At 53.6% G+C, this 19,567-nt stretch overlaps 2 protein-coding genes across 2 annotated transcripts in view; one reads left to right on the top strand and one right to left on the bottom strand.

Moving 5' to 3' along the window:
- The window catches only part of LOC119699661 (striatin-4-like), a 25,832-nt gene extending 8,641 nt beyond the window's left edge, over positions 1-17,191 (bottom strand). Inside the window, exons 1-10 of the mRNA XM_038133481.1 lie at positions 16,936-17,191; positions 13,593-13,696; positions 10,903-10,970; positions 9,049-9,109; positions 7,913-8,143; positions 5,156-5,270; positions 2,860-2,989; positions 1,939-2,013; positions 1,449-1,540; positions 26-204 (exon numbers count right to left, since the gene is read on the bottom strand). Of these exons, the coding sequence (XP_037989409.1) occupies positions 26-204; positions 1,449-1,540; positions 1,939-2,013; positions 2,860-2,989; positions 5,156-5,270; positions 7,913-8,143; positions 9,049-9,109; positions 10,903-10,970; positions 13,593-13,696; positions 16,936-17,142 (1,262 nt within the window). The 5' untranslated portion in view covers positions 17,143-17,191. The remainder of the gene's footprint in view (positions 1-25; positions 205-1,448; positions 1,541-1,938; positions 2,014-2,859; positions 2,990-5,155; positions 5,271-7,912; positions 8,144-9,048; positions 9,110-10,902; positions 10,971-13,592; positions 13,697-16,935) is intronic.
- LOC119699662 (fukutin-related protein-like) lies at positions 16,848-19,567 on the top strand. The gene is made up of 2 exons (XM_038133482.1): positions 16,848-17,035; positions 17,898-19,567. The coding sequence occupies exon 2, from the start codon at positions 18,027-18,029 to the stop codon at positions 19,563-19,565; it is 1,539 nt and encodes a 512-aa protein (XP_037989410.1). The 5' UTR covers positions 16,848-17,035; positions 17,898-18,026; the 3' UTR covers positions 19,566-19,567.

The raw sequence follows: 19,567 nt of genomic DNA, 5'->3' as shown, positions 1-19,567 counted from the left end.
CCGCCGTCACCCGCGCGTCACCCACTTCTTGGGGACGAGCGGCTTCTGCAGGTTCCAGAGCTTGAGGGTGGCGTCCTCGGAGGCCGTCACCAGCGCCGGGTGACAAGGGACAAAGGCCAGCGCCCGCACGGCGTCGTAGTGGCTGCGCAGCGTCAGGCGCGGGCTCCAGCTGCGCTTCGGGGACGGCGGCCGGCCCTCGGGCACCTGGGGACGGTGGCACTTGGGGACACTTGGGGACACTTTGGGGACACTCTGGGGACACTGGAGAATCGGGGTGTGGTGGCACTTGGGGACACAGGGACATGGGGACATTGATGTCAGGCGCGGCTCCAGCTGCGCTTCGGGGACGGCGGCCGGCCCTCGGGCACCTGGGGACGGTGGCACTTGGGGACACTTGGGGACACTTGGGGGACACTGGGTTATGGGGAACCAGGGCCATGGTGGTACTTGGGGACATTGGGAATTGGGGACTTGGGGACATTGATGTCAGGCGCGGGCTCCAGCTGCGCTTCGGGGACGGCGGCCGGCCCTCGGGCACCTGGGGACAGTGGCACTTGGGGACACTTGGGGACACTTGGGGGACACGCTGGGGACACAGCAGAATCGGGGTGTGGTGGCACTTGGGGCCATGGTGACACTTGGGGACAGAGGGACATGGGGACATTGATGTCAGGCGCGGCTCCAGCTGCGCTTCGGGGACGGCGGCCGGCTGTCGGGCACCTGGGGACGGTGGCACTTGGGGACACTTGGGGACACTTTAGGGACACTCTGGGGACACAGGAGAATCGGGGAGTGGTGGCACTTGGGGACACAGGGACATGGGGACATTGATGTCAGGCACAGGCTCCAGCTGCGCTTCGGGGACGGCGGCCGGCTGTCGGGCACCTGGGGACGGTGGCACTTGGGGACACTTGGGGACACTTTAGGGACACTTTGGGGACACAGGAGAATCGGGGAGTGGTGGCACTTGGGGCCATGGTGACACTTGGGGACAGAGGGACATGGGGACATTGATGTCAGGCGCTTCGGGGACGGCGGCCGGCCGTCGGGCACCTGGGGACGGTGGCACTTGGGGACACTTGGGGACACTGGGGACACTCTGGGGACACTGGGTTATGGGGAACCAGGGCCATGGTGGCACTTGGGGACATTGGGAATTGGGGACTTGGGGACATTGATGTCAGGCACTTCAGGGACAGCGGCCGGCTATCGGGCACCTGGGGATGGTGGCACTTGGGGACACTTGGGGACACTTTGGTGACACAGCAGAATCAGGGTGTGGTGGCACTCGTGGACCCGGTGGCACTTGAGGCCATGGTGGCACTTGGGGACAGCAGACAGTTGTCAGTCCCCTGGGAGGACATCGGGGGGTGGTGGCACTTGGGGACGCTCGGGACAGGCACAGGTGGCACTTGGGGACGCTGGGGACAGGCACAGGTGGCACTCACGTCACCGCCGTCGTTGTCATTTGTCACCGTCAGCTCCGCCAGGTCCCCGAGGCCGTCCAGGGCCAGCGCCTCGGCCGGGACCCCCGGGGACCCTGGGGACACGGGGACAGTGACATCAGAGGGGACACAGGGACAGTGACATCAGAGGGGACACAGGGACACGGGGACAGTGACATCAGAGTAGCCTTGGGGACACAGGGACAGTGACATCAGAGGGGACATGGGGACAGTGACATCAGAGGGGACACAGGGACAGTGACATCAGAGGGGACATGGGGACAGTGACATCAGAGGGGACACAGGGACACAGGGACAGTGACATCAGAGGGGCCTTGGGGACACAGGGACAGTGACATCAGAGGGGACATGGGGACAGTGACATCAGAGGGGACACAGGGACACAGGGACAGTGACATCAGAGGGGACACGGGGACACGGGGACAGTGACATCAGAGGGGACACAGGGACAGTGACATCAGCGTGTCCTTACCTTCGGGTGGCCGCAGCGGCCCCGGTGGCCGCGGTGGCCCAAGGTCCCCGTCCCGCAGGTGGCACCGGTGGCTCTCTGTGACAAAGAGGGGACGGGTCAGGAAGTGTCCCCAAGGTGTCCCCAAGCTCACCTCTGATGTCCCCAGGTGTCCCCAAGGTGTCCCCAAGGTGTCCCTGACCTCACCTCTCACGTCCCCAGTATCCCCAGAATGTCCCCAGGTGTCCCCAATCTCACCTCTGATGTCCCCAGGTGTCCCCAGGTGTCCCCAGGCTCACCTCTGATGTCCCCAGTGTCCCCAAGGTGTCCCCAGGTGTCCCCAAGCTCACCCCAAGGTGTCCTCAGGCTCACCTCTGATGTCCCCAGGTGTCCCCAGGTGTCCCCAGGCTCACCTCTGATGTCCCCAGGTGTCCCCAAGATGTCCCTAGATGTCCCCAAGCTCACCCCAGGTGTCCCCAAGCTCACCCCAGGCTCACCTCTGATGTCCCCAGGTGTCCCCAAGGTGTCCCCAGGTGTCCCCAAAGTGTCCCCAAGCTCACCCCAAGGTGTCCCCAAGGTGTCCCTGACCTCACCTCTCATGTCCCCAGTGTCCCCAAGATGTCCCCAGGTGTCCCCAGGCTCACCTCTGATGTCCCCAGGTGTCCCCAAGGTGTCCCCAAGGTGTCCCTGACCTCACCTCTCATGTCTCCAGTGTCCCCAAGATGTCCCCAGGTGTCCCAGGTGTCCCCAAGTGTCCCCAATCTCACCTCTGATGTCCCCAAGGTGTCCCCAGGTGTCCCCAGGCTCACCTCTGATGTCCCCAGGTGTCCCCAAGATGTCCCTAGATGTCCCCAAGCTCACCCCAGGTGTCCCCAAGGTGTCCCCAATCTCACCTCTGATGTCCCCAGGTGTCCCCAAGGTGTCCCCAGGTGTCCCCAGGCTCACCTCTGATGTCCCCAGGTGTCCCCAAGGTGTCCCCAGGTGTCCCCAGGAAGTCGAACTCGCCCAGGGCGTCCTCGGAGTCCTCCTCGTCCTCGTCCTCATCCTCGTCCTCCTCGGGGACCTTGGGGACACCCTGGGGACACAGGGGGACAAAGGCTCAGGGAGGGGACAAAAAGGGACAAAAAAGGGACAAAATCCCAAAAAATTCCCCCAAAATCCTCCAAAATTATGGAAAAATCTCCCAAATTCCCAAAGAAATGCCCCAAAAATCCCCCAAAATCCTTAAAAATCCCTAAAAATTCCCTAAGAATCCCCCAAAATTCCCCTGAAATCTTCCCAAAACCCTCCAGAATCCCCTAAAAATGCCCCAAAATCCCCTAAAAATCCCTAAAAATCCCCAAGTTCCCCTTAAAAACCCCTAAAAATGTCCCAAAATTCCCTAAAATCCCCTAAAAATTCCCTAAAAATGCCCCAAAATCCCCTAAAAATCCTTAAAATGCCCAAATTCCCCTAAAAATGCCCCAAATTCCCCTAAAAATGCCCCAAAATCCCCTAAAAATCCCTAAAAATTCTCCTAAAAATCCCCTAAAATTCCCTAAAAACCCCTAAAATGCCCCAAAATTCCCTAAAAAATCCCTAAAAATGCCCCAAAATCCCCTAAAAACTCCTAAAAATCTCCAAAATCCCCTAAAAATCTCCAAAATCCCCTAAAAATCCCCAAATTCCCCTAAAAATCCCCTAAAAATGCCCCAAATTCCCCTAAAAATCCCTAAAAATGCCCCAAATCCCCTAAAAAATCCCCAATTCCCCTAAAAATCCCCTAAAAATCCCCAAAAATCCCCAAATTCCCCTAATAATGTCCTAAAAATGCCCCAAAATCCCCTAAAAATCCCTTAAAATGCCCCAAAAGTCCCTAAAAATCCCCAAATTCCCCTAAAAATGCCCCAAAATCCCCTAAAAATCCCCGAATTCCCCTAAAAACCCCCTAAAAATGCCCCAAAATCTCCTAAAAATGCCCCAAAATCCTCTAAAAATCCCCCAAAATCCCCTAAAAATCCCTAAAAATCTCCAAATTCCCCTTAAAAACCCCTAAAATGCCCCAAAATCCCCTAAAAATCCCTAAAAATCTCCAAATTCCCCTTAAAAACCCCTAAAATGCCCCAAAATCCCCTAAAAATTCCCTAAAAATGCCCCAAAATCCCCTAAAAATCCCTTAAAATGCCCCAAAAGTCCCTAAAAATCCCCAAATTCCCCTAAAAATGCCCCAAATTCCCCTAAAAAAACCCTAAAAATGCCCCAAAATCCCCTAAAAAATTCCCTAAAAACCCCTAAAAATGCCCCAAAATCCCCTAAAAATTCCCTAAAATGCCCCAAAATTCCCTAAAAATCCCTAAAAATGCCCCAAAATCCCCTAAAAACTCCTAAAAATCTCCAAAATCCCCTAAAAATCCCCAAATTCCCCTAATAATGCCCCTAAAAATGCCCCAAAATCCCCTAAAAATTCCCTAAAAATGCCCCAAAATCCCCTAAAAACCCCCTAAAAATGCCCCAAAATCCCCTAAAAATTCCCTAAAAATGCCCCAAAATCCCCTAAAAATTCCCTAAAAATGCCCCAAAATCCCCTAAAAATCCCCTAAAATGCCCCAAAATTCCCTAAAAATCCCTAAAAATGCCCCAAAATCCCCTAAAAACTCCTAAAAATCTCCAAAATCCCCTAAAAATCCCTAAAAATTCTCCTAAAAATCCCCTAAAATTCCCTAAAAACCCCTAAAAATGCCCCAAAATCCCCTAAAAATGCCCTAAAATCCCCTAAAAATCCCCTAAAAATCCCTAAAAATCCCCAAATTCCCCTAATAATGCCCTAAAAATGCCCCAAAATCCCCTAAAAATCCCTTAAAATGCCCCAAAAGTCCCTAAAAATCCCAAATTCCCCCTAAAAATGCCCCAAAATCCCCTAAAAATCCTCGAATTCCCCTAAAAACCCCCTAAAAATGCCCCAAAATCCCCTAAAAATTCCCTAAAAATGCCCCAAAATCCCCTAAAATGCCCCAAAATCCCCTAAAAATCCCCTAAAATGCCCCAAAATTCCCTAAAAATCCCTAAAAATGCCCCAAAATCCCCTAAAAACTCCTAAAAATCTCCAAAATCCCCTAAAAATCCCCAAATTCCCCTAAAAATCCCCTAAAAATCCCTAAAAATTCTCCTAAAAATCCCTAAAAATCCCCAAAATCTCCTACAATCCCCTAGAAATGCCCCCAAATTCCCCTAAAATCCCCCAACTGCCCGATTCGGGGCCGACCTTGCGGCTCCTGCGGGCCGGGCCGGGGCCGGGGCTCTCGGGCTCCTCTTCCTCGTCGCTGTCATCCTCGGGGGGGGAGGGGCTGAGCCCCCCCTGCGGCTCCTGCCCGGCGTTCCTGGGGAAATTCCCAAAAAATGGGAAAAATGGGAAAAAAAGGGGGAAAAAGGAGGAGAATGGGGGAAAAAGGGGGGAGAAAGGGGGAAAAAAAAAGGAAAAAGACCCCCAAATTCCCCCAAAAATCCCCTTAAAAACCCCAAATCCCCCCAGAAAAACCCCAAAAATCCCCTTAAAAACCCCAAATCCACCCAAAAAACCCCAAAAATCCCTTAAAAACCCCAAATTCCCCCAAAAATCCCCTTAAAAACCCCAAATCCCCCCAGAAAAACCCCAAAAATCCCTTAAAAACCCCAAATCCACCCAAAAAACCCCAAAAATCCCCTTAAAAACCCCAAATCCACCCCAAAAACCCCCTTTAAAGCCCCAAATCCACCAAAAAACCCCTAAAAATCCCCCAGAAATCCCCTTAAAAACCCCAAAATCCCCCCAGAAAAACCCCAAAAATCCCCTTAGAAAACCCCAAATCTGCCCAAAGAAACCCCAAAAATCCCCTTAAAAAACCCCAAATCCACCCAAATCCACCCCAAAAATCCCCTTAAAAACCATAAATCCACCAAAAAAACCCAAAAAATTCCTCCAAAAATCCCTTTAAAAACCAAACGCCACCAAAAGAACCCCGAAAATCCCGTTAAAAACCCTGAATCCACCCAAAAACCCCCTAAAAATCCCCCAACAATTCCCTTAAAAACCCCAAATCCACACAAAAACCCCCAAAAATTCCCCTAAAAATTCCCCTAAAAACCCCAAATCCACAAAAAAACCCCCAAAAATTCCCCTAAAAACCCCAACTCCACCAAAAAAAGCCAACATTTCCCTTAAAAACCCCAAATTCCAGAAAAAAAACCCCAAATCCCCCAAAAATCCCCTTAAAAACCCCAAATCCACCAACAAAAAACCAAAAAATCCCCCAAAAATCCCCTTAAAAACCCTAAATCCCCCCAGAAAAACCCCAAAAATCCCCTTAAAAACCCCAAATCCACCTAAAAACCCCCAAAAATCCCCTTAAAAACCACAAATCCACCCAAAAACCCCCAAAAATCCCCTTAAAAACCACAAATCCACCAAAAGACCCCCCAAATTCCCCCAAAAATCCCCTTAAAAACCCTAAATCCCCCCAGAAAAACCCCAAAAATCCCCTTAAAAAAACCATAAATCCACCAAAAAAACCCAAAAAATTCCTCCAAAAATCCCTTTAAAAACCAAACGCCACCAAAAAAACCCTGAAAATCCCGTTAAAAACCCTAAATCCACCCAAAAAACCCCTAAAAATCCCCCAAAAATCCCCTTAAAAACCACAAATCCACCAAAAAAAAAGCCAACAATTCCCTTAAAAACCCCAAATTCCACAAAAAAAGCCCAAAAATCTCCTTGAATACCCCAAATCCCCCCCAAAAAAACCCTAAAAATCCCCTTAAAACCCCGAATTCCACAAAAAAACCCCAAAAAATCCCCTTAAAAACCCCAAATCCACACAAAAACCCCCAAAAATTCCCCTAAAAATTCCCCTAAAAACCCCAAATCCACAAAAAAAAAACCCAAAAATTCCCCTAAAAACCCCAACTCCACCAAAAAAAGCCAACATTTCCCTTAAAAACCCAAAATTCCAGAAAAAACCCCAAAAATCCCCCAAAAATCCCCTTAAAAACCCCAAATCCACCTAAAAACCCCCAAAAATCCCCTTAAAAACCCCAAATCCACCCAAAAACCCCCAAAAATCCCCTTAAAAACCACAAATCCACCCAAAAGACCCCCAAAATTCCCCCCAAAATCCCCTTAAAAACCCCAAAAATCCCCCCAGAAAAACCCCAAAAATCCCCTTAAAAACCCCAAATCCACCCAAAGAAACCCCAAAAATCCCTTAAAAACCCCAAATCCACCCCAAAAACCCCCAAAAATCCCCTTAAAAACCCTAAATGCCCCCAGAAAAAACCCCAAAAATCCCCTTAAAAACCCCAAATCCACCCAAAAAACCCCAAAAATCCCCTTAAAAACCCCAAATTCCCCCAAAAATCCCCTTAAAAACCCCAAATCCCCCCAGAAAAACCCCAAAAATCCCCTTAAAAACCCCAAATCCACCCAAAAAACCCCAAAAATCCCCTTAAAAACCCCAAATCCACCCAAAAAACCCCCTTTAAAGCCATAATCCACCCAAAAAAACCCCAAAAATCCCCTTAAAAACCATAAATCGACCAAAAAAACCCCTAAAAATCCCGCCAAAAATCCCCTTAAAAACCCCAAAATCCCCCCAGAAAAACCCCAAAAATCCCCTTAGAAAACCCCAAATCCACCCAAAAACCACCAAAAATTCCCTTAAAAACCCCAAATCCACCCCAAAAAACCCCCAAAAATCCCCTTAAAAACCATAAATCCACCAAAAGACCCCCCAAATTCCCCCCAAAATCCCCTTAAAAACCCTAAATCCCCCCAGAAAAACCCCAAAAATCCCCTTAAAAACCATAAATCCACCAAAAAAACCCAAAAAATTCCTCCAAAAATCCCTTTAAAAACCAAACGCCACCAAAAAAACCCCGAAAATCCCGTTAAAAACCCTGAATCCACCCAAAAAACCCCTAAAAATCCCCCAAAAATCCCCTTAAAATCCCCAAAATCCCCCAAAAATCCCCAAAAATTGCCCCAAACCTCTGGATCTGCTCCTCGATGCGGCGCAGCAGCAGCGACTCGGCGGCCGGGGGAGGGGAGGGGGGGCTGCCGGGGCTGGGGGGGGCTCCCGGAATTCCCGAAATTCCCGAGGGAATTCCCGGAATTCCCGAAATTCCCGGAATTCCGGGGGGGCTCCGGCCCAGCAGCGAGCGCAGCCGCCGCGACCTCATGTCCAGGATGGTGTCGCTGTAGCCGACCTCCTCCAGGTACCTGGGGGGAAAAATGGGATTAAAAATGGGGAAAAATCCTAAAAAATATTCCAGGGTGGGAATCCGAAAAATTCCCATAAAAATCCCGCAGAAACCGCACAGAAATCCTGGAAAAATCCCATCAAAATCCCATCAAAATCCGGGAAAAATCCCATAAAAATCCGGCAGAAATTGCATAGAAATCCTGGAAAAATCCCATAAAAATCCTGGAAAAATCCCATAGAAATCCTGGAAAAATCCCATAGAAATCCTGGAAAAATCCTGGGAAAATCCCATAAAAATCCTGGGAAAATCCCATAAAAATCCCGGAAATATCCCACAAAAATCCCTGAAAAACCCCATTTAAAAAATCCTGGAAAAATCCCATAAAAATCCTGCAAAAATCCTGGAAAAAATGCTGGAAAAAATGCTGGAAAAATCCCCTAAAAATCCTGGGAAAATCCCATAAAATCCTGGAAATATCCCATAAAAATCCGGGAAATATCCCATAAAAAATCCTGGAAATATCCCATAAAAATCCTGGAAATATCCCATAAAAATCCTGGAAAAATCCCATAAAAATATGGTGAAAAAATCCTGGAAAAAACCCATAAAAATCCTGGAAAAATCCCATAGAAATCCCATTAAAAATCCCATAAAATCCCATAAAATATGGTGAAAAAATCCTGGAAAAATCCCATAAAAATCCTGGGAAAATCCCATAAAAATATGGTGAAAAAATCCTGGAAAAATCCCAGAAAAATCCTGGGAAAATCCCATAAAAATCCCCCCAAACGCCACAAAATCACTCCAAAAATCTCTCAAAAATTGCCCAAAAAGCCCCAAACCCTCCCTGACCCCAAAAACCCCAAAAACCCCAAAAATCCCCCAAAAGAAACCCCAAAGCCCCCAAAGGGCGGCACTCACTGGCGCAGGAGCTGCCTCCCCTCCTTCCAGGCTCCCTCGAGCTCCACGGGGCCGTTGGACACTGCGGGGAAAACGGGGCTGAGAAACCCCAAAAACACCCCGAAACCACCCCAAAAATAACCCAAAACCAGCCTGAAAATACCCCAAAACCAGCCTGAAAATAACCCCAAAATACCCCCAAAAATACCCCCAAAATACCCCAAATATAACCCAAAAATACCCCAAAACCAGCCCAAAAATACCCCGAAAAACACCCCAAAACCAGCCCAAAAATACCCCAAAACCAGCCGAAAAACACCCCAAAACCAGCCCAAAAATACCCCAAAACCAGCCCAAAGATACCCCAAAACCAGCCTGAAAATACCCCAAAACCAGCCTGAAAATAACCCCAAAATACCCAAAAAATACCCCCAAAATACCCCAAATATAACCCAAAAATACCCCAAAACCAGCCCAAAAATACCCCAAAACCAGCCCAAAACCCCCAATACCCCAAGAACCCCCCAAAAAACCCAAAAACCCCCAAAAAACCCCCAAAAAACCCCCCAAAAACCCTAAAAAAACCCAAAAACATCCCCAAAAAGAAACCCAGAACAGCCCAAAACCCCTAAAAAAAACCCCAAATCCACCCCAAAACCCCCCAAAACCCCAAGAACCCCAACCCCCCCCCCAAAAACCCTAAAAACCCCCCCAAAAAAACCCCAAAGCCCCAAAAACCCCCATCAAAAACAAAAAAACGCCCTAAAAAGAAACCCAGAACAGCCCAAAACCCCTAAAAAACCCCAAACCCACCCCAAAACCCCCCAAAAAATCCCAAAAACCCCAAAAAAAACCCCAAAGCCCCAAACAACCCCTCTCAAAAAACCCAAAAACGCCCCCAAAAAGAAACCCAGAACAGCCCAAAATCCCCCCCAAAAAACCCCAAATCCACCGCAAAACCCCCCCAAAAACCCCAAGAACCCCAAAAAACCCCAAAAACCCCAAAAAAACCCCCAAAAACCCCCAAAGCCCCAAACAACCCCCCTCAAAAATCCCCAAAACGCCCCCAAAAAGAAACCCAGAACAGCCCAAAATCCCCCCCAAAAAACCCAAATCCACCCCAAAAACCCCCCAAAAACCCCAAGAACCCCAAAAAACCCCCAAAGCCCCAAACAATCCCCCTCAAAAATCCCCAAAACGCCCCCAAAAGAAACCCAGAACAGCCCAAAACCCCCCCAAAAAACCCAAATCCACCCCAAAAACCCCCAAAAACCCCAAGAACCCCAAAAAACCCCCAAAAAACCCCCTCAAAAAACCCAAAAACGCCCCCCAAAAGAAACCCAGAACAGCCCAAAATCCCCCCAAAAAAACCCCAAATCCACCCCAAAACCCCCCAAAAAACCACAAAAAAACACCCAAAAACCCCCCAAAAAAACCCCAAAACCCCAAACAACCCCCATCAAAAACCCAAAAACGCCCCCAAAAAGAAACCCAGAACAGCCCAAAATCCCCCCAAAAAAAACCCCAAATCCACCGCAAAACCCCTAAAAACCCCCAAAAAATCCCAAAAACCCCAAAAAAACCCCCAAAGCCCCAAAAAACCCCCCTCAAAAAACCCAAAAACGCCCCCAAAAAGAAACCCAGAACAGCCCAAAACCCCTAAAAAAACCCCAAACCCACCCCAAAACCCCCCAAAAACCCAAAAAAAAACCCCTAAATCCACCCCAAAACCCTACCAAAACCCCCCAAAAAAACCCCAAAAAAACCCCAAAACCCTACCAAAACCCCAAAAAAAACCCCAAAAAATCCCAAAAGCCCCAAAACACCCCAAAAACCCCAAAAAGCCCCAAAAGCCGCGAAGTTTTGGGGTCTCACGCGGCTCCTCCGGGCGCTTCTCCCCCGGCGCCGCCTCCGTCCCGAACTTCAGCTTCTGCAGCTTGGACCTGCCACGGGCATTGGGGGTTTTTGGGGCTTTTTGGGGATTTTTAGGATTTCAGGGGTGGTTTTTAGGGGGTTTTGGGGCTTTTTGGGGTTTTTTAGGATTTCAGGGGTGGTTTTTAGGGGGTTTTGGATGGTTTTTAGGGGTTTTTTAGGATTTTTGGGTGGTTTTTAGGGGTTTTTTAGGATTTCAGGGGTGGTTTATAGGGTTTTTGGGTGTTTTTTAGGGTTTTTTTAGGATTTTTGGGTGGTTCTTAGGAGTTTTTTAAGGATTTTTGGGTGGTTTTTAGGGGTTTTTTAGGATTTTAGGGGTGGTTTTTAGGGGTTTTTGGGTGGTTTTTAGGGGTTTTTTAGGATTTTTGGGGTGGTTTGTAGGATTTTTAGGTGGTTCTTAGGGGTTTTTTTAGGATTTCTGGGTGGTTCTTAGGAGTTTTTTAAGGATTTTTGGGTGGTTTTTAGGGGTTTTTTAGGATTTCAGGGGTGGTTTTTAGGGGGTTTTGGGTGGTTTTTAGGGTCTTCTAGGATTTTTGGGTGGTTCTTAGGAGTTTTTTAAGGATTTTTGGGTGGGTTTTAGGGTTTTTTTAGGATTTTTGGGGGTGGTTTATAGGGTTTTTGGGTGTTTTTTAGGGTTTTTTTAGGATTTTTAGGTGGTTCTTTTGAGTTTTTTAAGGATTTTTGGGTGGTCTTTAGGGGTTTTTTAGGATTTCAGGGGTGGTTTATAGGGTTTTTGGGTGTTTTTTAGGGTTTTTTTAGGATTTTTGGGTGGTTCTTAGGAGTTTTTTAAGGATTTTTGGGTGGTCTTTAGGTTTTTTAGGATTTCAGGGGTGGTTTTTAGGGGGTTTTGGGTGGTTTTTAGGGTCTTTTAGGATTTTTGGGTGGATCTTAGGAGTTTTTTAAGGATTTTTGGGTGGTTTTTAGGGGTTTTTTAGGATTTCAGGGGTGGTTTTTAGGGGGTTTTGGATGGTTTTTAGGGGTTTTTTCGGATTTTTGGGTGGTTTTTAGGGGTTTTTTAGGATTTCAGGGGTGGTTTTTAGGAGTTTTTGGGTGGATTTTGGGGTTTTTTAGGATTTCTGGGTGGATCTTAGGAGTTTTTTAAGGATTTTTGGATGGTTTTTAGGGGTTTTTTAGGATTTCAGGGGTGGTTTTTAGGGGTTTTTGGGTGGTTTTTAGGGTTTTTTTTAGGATTTTTGGGTGGTTCTTAGGGTTTTTTTAGGATTTTTGGGTGGCTTTTAGGGGTTTTGGGTGGTTTTTAGGGGTTTTTTGAGATTTTTGGGTGGCTCTTAGGGGTTTTTTAGGATTTTTGGGTGCTTCTTAGGGTTTTTTTAGGAGTTTCAGGTGGATTTTAGGAGTTTTGGGTGGTTTTTAGGGTTTCTTTAGGATTTTCGGGTGGTTCTTAGGAGTTTTTTAGGATTTTTGGGTGGCTTTTTGGGTGGTTTTTAGGATTTTTGGGGTGGTTTGTAGGATTTTTGGGTGTTTTTTAGGGTTTTTTTTAGGATTTTTGGGTGGATTTTAGGAGTTTTTTAGGAGTTTCAGGGGGATTTTAAGAGTTTTGGGTGGTTCTTAGGGGTTTTTTAGGATTTTCGGGGTGGTTTGTAGGGTTTTTTGGGGTGATTTTTAGGGGTTTTGGGGGTGATTTTTAGGGTTTCCGGATGTTTTTAGGGCTCTTGAGGTGATTTTTAGGGTTTTGGGGGTGTTTTTTTTAGGGTTTTTTGGGTGATTTTTAGGGTTTCTGAATCTTTTTAGAGTTTCTGGATGTTTTTAGGGTTTTTTTTGGGGGGGTTTCAGAGTTTTTGGGGTGGTTTTTTAGGGTTCCTGGATGTTTTAAGGGTTTTTGGGGTGATTTTTTAGGGTTTTTGGGGTAATTTTTAGGATTTCTGGATCATTTTAGGGTCTTTGGGGATTTTTTAGGGTTTTTGGGGTTTTTTGGGGTTTTTGGGGTGTTTTTCTAGGGTTTTTGGGGTGATTTTTAGGGTTTTGGGGTGTTTTTTTAGGGTTTCTGGATGTTTTTATGGTTTTTGGGGGGTTTTTTAAGGGTTTCTGGATGTTTTTAGGGTTTTCGGATGTTTTAGGGTTCCTGAAGTGATTTTTACGTTTTTTGGGGTTTTTTTTAGGGTTTCTGGATGATTTCAGGGTTTTGGGCGGGGGGTTAGGGTTTTTGGGGTGTTTTTTTAGGGTTCCTGGATGTTTTTAGGATTTCTGGATCAGTTTAGGGTTTTGGGGGGGAGTTTAGGATTTTTGGGATGATTTATAGGGTTTCTAGATGTTTTTATGGTTTTTGGGGTGTTTTTTTAGGGTTTTTGGGGTGATTTTTCGGGTTTCTGGATGTTTTTAGGGTTTCTGGATGTTTTTATGGTTTTTGGGGTGTTTTTTTAGGGTTTTTGGGGTGATTTTTCGGGTTTCTGGATGTTTTTAGGGTTTCTGGATGTTTTTATGGTTTTTGGGGTGTTTTTTTAGGGTTTTTGGGGTGATTTATAGGGTTTCTAGATGTTTTTATGGTTTTTGGGGTGTTTTTTTAGGGTTTTTGGGGTGATTTTTCGGGTTCCTGGATGTTTTTCGGGTTCCTGGATGTTTTTAGGGTTTTTGGGGGTTTTTATGGGGTTTTGGGGTGGTTTTTAGGGTTGCCCCACCTCTCCTGCTTGAGGGCGAACTCCAGCATGCGGATGCGCCGCACCAGGTCCAGCTTGAGGCTCTCCTGGCCCTGCCGCTCGCCCTGCAGGAACGCCACCTGCGCCTGGGGCACCACAGGGGACATTGGGGACACTGGGGACACCCAGGGGACCTTGGGGACATCAGGGACATTGGGGACACTCAGGGTCCCTGAGGCTCTCCTGGCCCTGCCGCTCGCCCTGCAGGAACGCCACCTGCGCCTGGGGACATTGGGGACACTCAGGGGACCTTGGGGACATTGGGGACATCGGGGACACTCAGGGTCCCTGAGGCTCTCCTGGCCCTGCCGCTCGCCCTGCAGGAACGCCACCTGCGCCTGGGGACATCGGGGACATTGGGGACATCAGGGACACTCAGGGGACATCGGGGACATTGGGGACATCGGGGACACCCAGGGTCCCCGAGGCTCTCCTGGCCCTGCCACTCGCCCTGCAGGAACGCCACCTGCGCCTGGGGACATCGGGGACATTGGGGACATCAGGGACACTCAGGGGACATCGGGGACATTGGGGACACTCAGGGGACATCAGGGACATTGGGGACACCCAGGGTCCCTGAGGCTCTCCTGGCCCTGCCGCTCGCCCTGCAGGAACGCCACCTGCGCCTGGGGACACCACAGGGGACATTGGGGACACTGGGGACACCCAGGGGACATCGGGGACACCCAGGGTCCCTGAGGCTCTCCTGGCCCTGCCGCTCGCCCTGCAGGAACGCCACCTGCGCCTGGGGACAGCGGGGACACTCAGGGGACATTGGGGACACCCAGGGGACACTGGGGACATTGGGGACACTAGGGACACCCAGGGTCCCTGAGGCTCTCCTGGCCCTGCCGCTCGCCCTGCAGGAACGCCACCTGCGCCTGGGGACACCACAGGGGACATTGGGGACACTGGGGACACCCAGGGGACATCGGGGACACCCAGGGTCCCTGAGGCTCTCCTGGCCCTGCCGCTCGCCCTGCAGGAACGCCACCTGCGCCTGGGGACAGCGGGGACACTCAGGGGACATTGGGGACACCCAGGGGACACTGGGGACATTGGGGACACTAGGGACACCCAGGGTCCCTGAGGCTCTCCTGGCCCTGCCGCTCGCCCTGCAGGAACGCCACCTGCGCCTGGGGACACCACAGGGGACATTGGGGACACCCAGGGGACATTGGGGACATCGGGGACACCCAGGGTCCCTGAGGCTCTCCTGGCCCTGCAGGAACACCACCTGCGCCTGGGGACACCACAGGGGACACTGGGGACACCCAGGGGACATTAGGGGCACCCAGGGGTGACAGGGACACCCAGGGACCCTCGGGGACACCCAGGGGGTGACAGGGACCCTCGGGGACACCCCCAGGTTCTCCTGCCCTGGACAAACACCACCTTGGGGACACCGGGGGTGACATCAGTGACACAGACACCCAGGGACACCCAGGGACCCTCGGGGACACCCAGGGGATGTCCCCAGCCCTGAGGGTGACAAAGAGGTGGCACTGGGGGAGGTTCAACGATACCCATCCCAATGTCCCCAGCACTGGCACTGGGGGGGTCTCCATGTCCCCAGACCCCTCCCAGTGTCCCCAGTGCCACCCCAGTATCCCCAGTGCCCCTCCCAGTGTCCCCAGTGCCCATCCCAGTGTCCCCAGTGCCATCCCAGTGTCCCCAGTGCCATCCCACTGTCCCCAGCGCCATCTCACTGTCCCCAGTCCCATCCCAGTGTCCCCAGAGCCCATGCCAGTGTCCCCCATGCCAGTGCCACCTCTAGTGCCATCCACTGTCCCAGTGCCACCTCCAGTGCCATCCCACTGTCCCCAGTGCCATGCCAGTGTCCCCAGTGCCACCTCCAGTGCCATCCCAGTGTCCCCAGTGCCCATCCCAGTGCCATCCCACTGTCCCCAGTCCCATCCCAGTGTCCCCAGTGCCCATCCCAGTGTCCCCAGTGCCACCTCCAGTGCCATCCACTGTCCCAGTGCCACCTCCAGTGCCATCCCAGTGTCCCCAGAGCCCATCCCAGTGTCCCCAGTGCCACCTCCAGTGCCATCCACTGTCCCAGTGCCACCTCCAGTGCCATCCCAGTGTCCCCAGAGCCCATCCCACTGTCCCCAGTGCCACCTCCAGTGCCATCTCACTGTCCCCAGTGCCACCTCCAGTGCCCATCTCACAGTCCCCACTCCCATCCCGGTGTCCCCAGTCCCATCCCACTGTCCCCAGTGCCATCCCAGTGTCCCCAGTGCCACCCCACTGTCCCCACTCCCATCCCACTGTCCCCAGTGCCATTCCACTGTCCCCAGTGCCACCTCCAGTGCCATCCCAGTGTCCCCAGTGCCATCCCAGTGTCCCCAGTGCCACCTCCAGTGCCATCCTACTGTCCCCAGTGCCATCCCACTGTCCCCAGTGCCACCTCCAGTGCCATCCCAGTGTCCCCAGTGCCACCTCCAGTGCCATCCCAGTGTCCCCAGTGCCATCCCAGTGTCCCCAGTGCCACCTCCATTGCCATTTCACTGTCCCCAATGCCATCCCTGTGTCCCCAGTGCCATCCCACTGTCCCCAGTGCCATCCCAGTGTCCCCATGCCCATCCCGGTGCCCATCCCAGTGTCCCCAGTGCCACCTCCAGTGCCATCCCAGTGTCCCCAGTGCCCATCTCACTGTCCCCAGTGCCACCTCCAGAGCCATCTCACTGTCCCCAGTGCCACCTCCAGTGCCATCTCAGTGTCCCCAGTGCCATCCCACTGTCCCCAGTGCCATCTCCAGTGCCATCTCACTGTCCCCCAGTGCCATCCCAGTGTCCCCAGTGCCATCCCACTGTCCCCAGTGCCATCTCCAGTGTCATCTCACTGTCCCCCAGTGCCATCCCAGTGTCCCCAGTGCCCATCCCAGTGTCCCCAGTGCCCATCCCAGTGTCCCCAGTGCCACCTCCAGTGCCATCCCACTGTCCCCAGTGCCCATCTCACTGTCCCCAGTGCCACCTCCAGAGCCATCTCACTGTCCCCAGTGCCCATCCCAGTGCCATCCCAGTGTCCCCAGTGCCCATCCCAGTGCCATCTCACTGTCCCCAGTGCCCATCCCAGTGCCCATCTCACTGTCCCCAGTGCCATCCCAGTGCCCCCCCAGTGTCCCCAGCCCCGCTCCCGGTGCCTCCCCCGCCCCCTCCCGGTGTCCCCACCCCCTCCCCGCCGCCCCGGCCGCCATTTCCTCCCAAGATGGCGCCAGCAGCGGCCACCCCACCCCGGTGACCCCCGCCGTCCCCTCGGTGTCCCCCCGCTGTCCCCCCGCCGTCCCCTCCCCTCGTGAGGGCAGCGCCGCCGCCATTACCTGCAGCTCGGCCCTCTCCGCTTCCCAGCGCCCTTTCTCCGCCTCGAAGCGCGCCCACTCGTGCTGGATGAAGTGCAGGATGCCCGGCAGGCTGAGGCCGGTTCGTGCCGCGGGCTCGGGGCCCGGAGCGGGGCCCGGAGCGGGGCCGGGAGCGGGGCCGGGGGGCGGAGGTTGGGCCCGGGCCGGCGGAGCCCGCTCGGCCGCCATGGCGGCTGCCACAAAGGGAGCCACGGGCGGCAGCGGCTTCCTGCCACAAAGGGAGCCGGAAGGGGGCGGGGAAAGGGGCGGGGACACGAGGAGAAGGGGCGGGGTTATTTTATAATAGGCGTGGCCAGCCCGAAGGGGCGGGGCCAAGGGGAGGCTCCGTTGCCGTGGCAACGGGAGGGGGGGGTGTAGCGGAATTTTGGGGGTTTGACGATTTTTTTGGGGGGGTTATGGGAGGTTTTTGGAGGGGTTTTAGGATTTTTCGGCGGCTCTTTGGGGCGTCGGGGGGGATTTGGGGGTTTTTGGAGGGATTTGGGGGTTTTGGGGGTGGTCTTTATGGGGTTATAGGGGATTTTTGGGGGGTTATAGGGAATTTCGGGGGAATTTTTGGGGTTTTCTGGGGGGTCTGGGGTTTTTTTTGGGGGGGTCTTTGGAAAGTGAGAGGGGATTTGGGGGATTTTAGGGGTTCATAGGGAATTTTAGGGGATTTTGGGTTTTTTGGGGGTCTTTGGAAGGCTAGAGGGAATTTTGGGGGGTTTAGGAGCTTTTTAGGGGTGGTCATTGTGGGGGGTTAAAGGGATTTTGGGGCTTTTAGGGCTCTTTGGGAGGTTAGAGAGGATTTGGGGGGGTTTTAGGATTTTTCGGGGGGCGTTTGGAAGGTCAGAGGGGATTTTTGGAGGTTTTGGGGCGGGCTTTAATTGTTGGGAATTAATTAACTCCTCATTAACAACCCCTCATTAACATTTTGGTTTCCACAGCGCCGCCGCGTGGTCACCGCGGGCATCGCAGCACCACGAGGCCGACCGCAGCAACGCCTCCGAATTAACTAACGGCCCCTTCCAATTAACTAATTAACCGCTTAATTAACGAAATCCTTAACCCACGCCATGAGGATCACCCCCTGCCAGGCCGCCCTGGCCGCCGCCATCGCCCTGAACCTCCTGCTGCTGCTCTGCTCGCGCCTCCTCCCCGGCGCGTCCCCGCCGTGCCGCCGCCCCCGGCGCGTCCCCGACGGCGTCCCCGGCGTCACCGTCATCCTCCGCGACTTCGACGGCCCCGACCACGACGTGGCCGCCACCGCCCGCTCCTTCGCCGCCCTGCCCGGCGTGGCCGTGCTGGTGGCCGCCGAGGTGGCGCCGTACCCGCCGGCGCCGCTGCCCGCCGGCGTGGCCGTGCTGTCGCTGCGGCCGGAGCCTCACCGGCCGCCGCCGCGCCCGGAGCTGGCCGTGCGGACGCGCCACGTGGCCCTGGTGCCGGACGGCGCCCGCGCGGCGCCCGGCCTGCTGCGGCGCATGAGGGACGCCCTGGAGGCCGCCTCGGACTCGGGCACCAAGGTGGTGGCGGCGGCCGTGGGGCCGCGGCGGCCGCAGTGCTTGACCTTGGAGGTGGACATCAAGGCGTGGACGGCGCGCTACGGCCGCGCCGAGCCGCGCGGCGACGACCGGAGCGACCGGCGCGGCGACGACCGGGGCGAGCCGTGCGGCGCGCTGGACGGAGCGCCGGCCGTGCTGCTGCTGCGGACGCGCGACCTCTTCTCGCTGCCCTTCCCGCTGACCCGTCCCGTGGCGGCCTCGCTGTCCCTGCAGGCGGCCGCGCGGGGCTGGCGCCTGCTGCTGCTGCCGGCCGCCTTCCCGCTGGCGCCGCGGCCGCCGCCGTCGCCCCACGCGCAGTGGCGGGCGCGGAGCGCGCAGGAGGCCCGGCGCCGGGCGCTGCTGGAGCTCTTCGGGCTGAAGCTGGAGGTGCTGCCGGACGGCGCCCGGCGCTGGCACGGCTGCGCCAAGGACACGCCGCGCTGCTTCGGCACGGTGCGCGGGCAGACCCCCGAGTACCTGCTGGCCGGGCGCTGGACGCCGCCGTGCTGCCTGCGGGCGCTGCGGGCCACCGCCCGCCACGTGCTGGCCCAGCTGGAGGCGGCCGGCGTGCGCCACTGGCTGGAGGGGGGGTCCCTGCTCGGCGCCGTGCGCCTCGGCGACCTCATCCCCTGGGACTACGACGTGGACGTGGGGCTCTACCGCGACGACGTCCCCAAGTGCCGCTGGCTGGCGGCGGTGGCGGCCACGGGCCGGCCGGTGGAGGACCCGCAGGGCTTCCTGTGGGAGAAGGCGGCCGAGGGCGAGTTCTTCCGCGTCCACTTCAGCCGCGCCAACCGGCTGCACGTGGACCTGTGGCCCTTCTACGCGCGGCCCGGCACGGCCGTCATGACCAAGGACACGTGGCTGGGCCACCGGCAGGACGTGGAGTTCCCCGAGCGCTTCCTGGTGCCCCTGGGCACGGTGGCCTTCGCCGGGGTGACGGCCAAGGCGCCCAACGACCCCCGCGGCTTCCTGGAGCTCAAATTCGGGCCCGGGGCCATCGAGAACCCCGAGTACCCCAACCCCGAGGTCAGGAGGCTGGCACAGGACGTGGGCAATAAAACCGCACGGTGACA

Source organism: Motacilla alba, chromosome 3 (assembly GCF_015832195.1).
Source record: "Motacilla alba alba isolate MOTALB_02 chromosome 3, Motacilla_alba_V1.0_pri, whole genome shotgun sequence".
Classification (NCBI taxonomy): domain Eukaryota; kingdom Metazoa; phylum Chordata; class Aves; order Passeriformes; family Motacillidae; genus Motacilla; species Motacilla alba.
This window is presented reverse-complemented; position numbering and strand designations above follow the sequence as displayed.

Coding starts and splice junctions, on each gene's coding strand:
- LOC119699662 (XM_038133482.1), top strand. CDS start 18,027: ATGAGGATCACCCCCTGCCAGGCCGCCCTGGCCGCCGCCATCGCCCTG.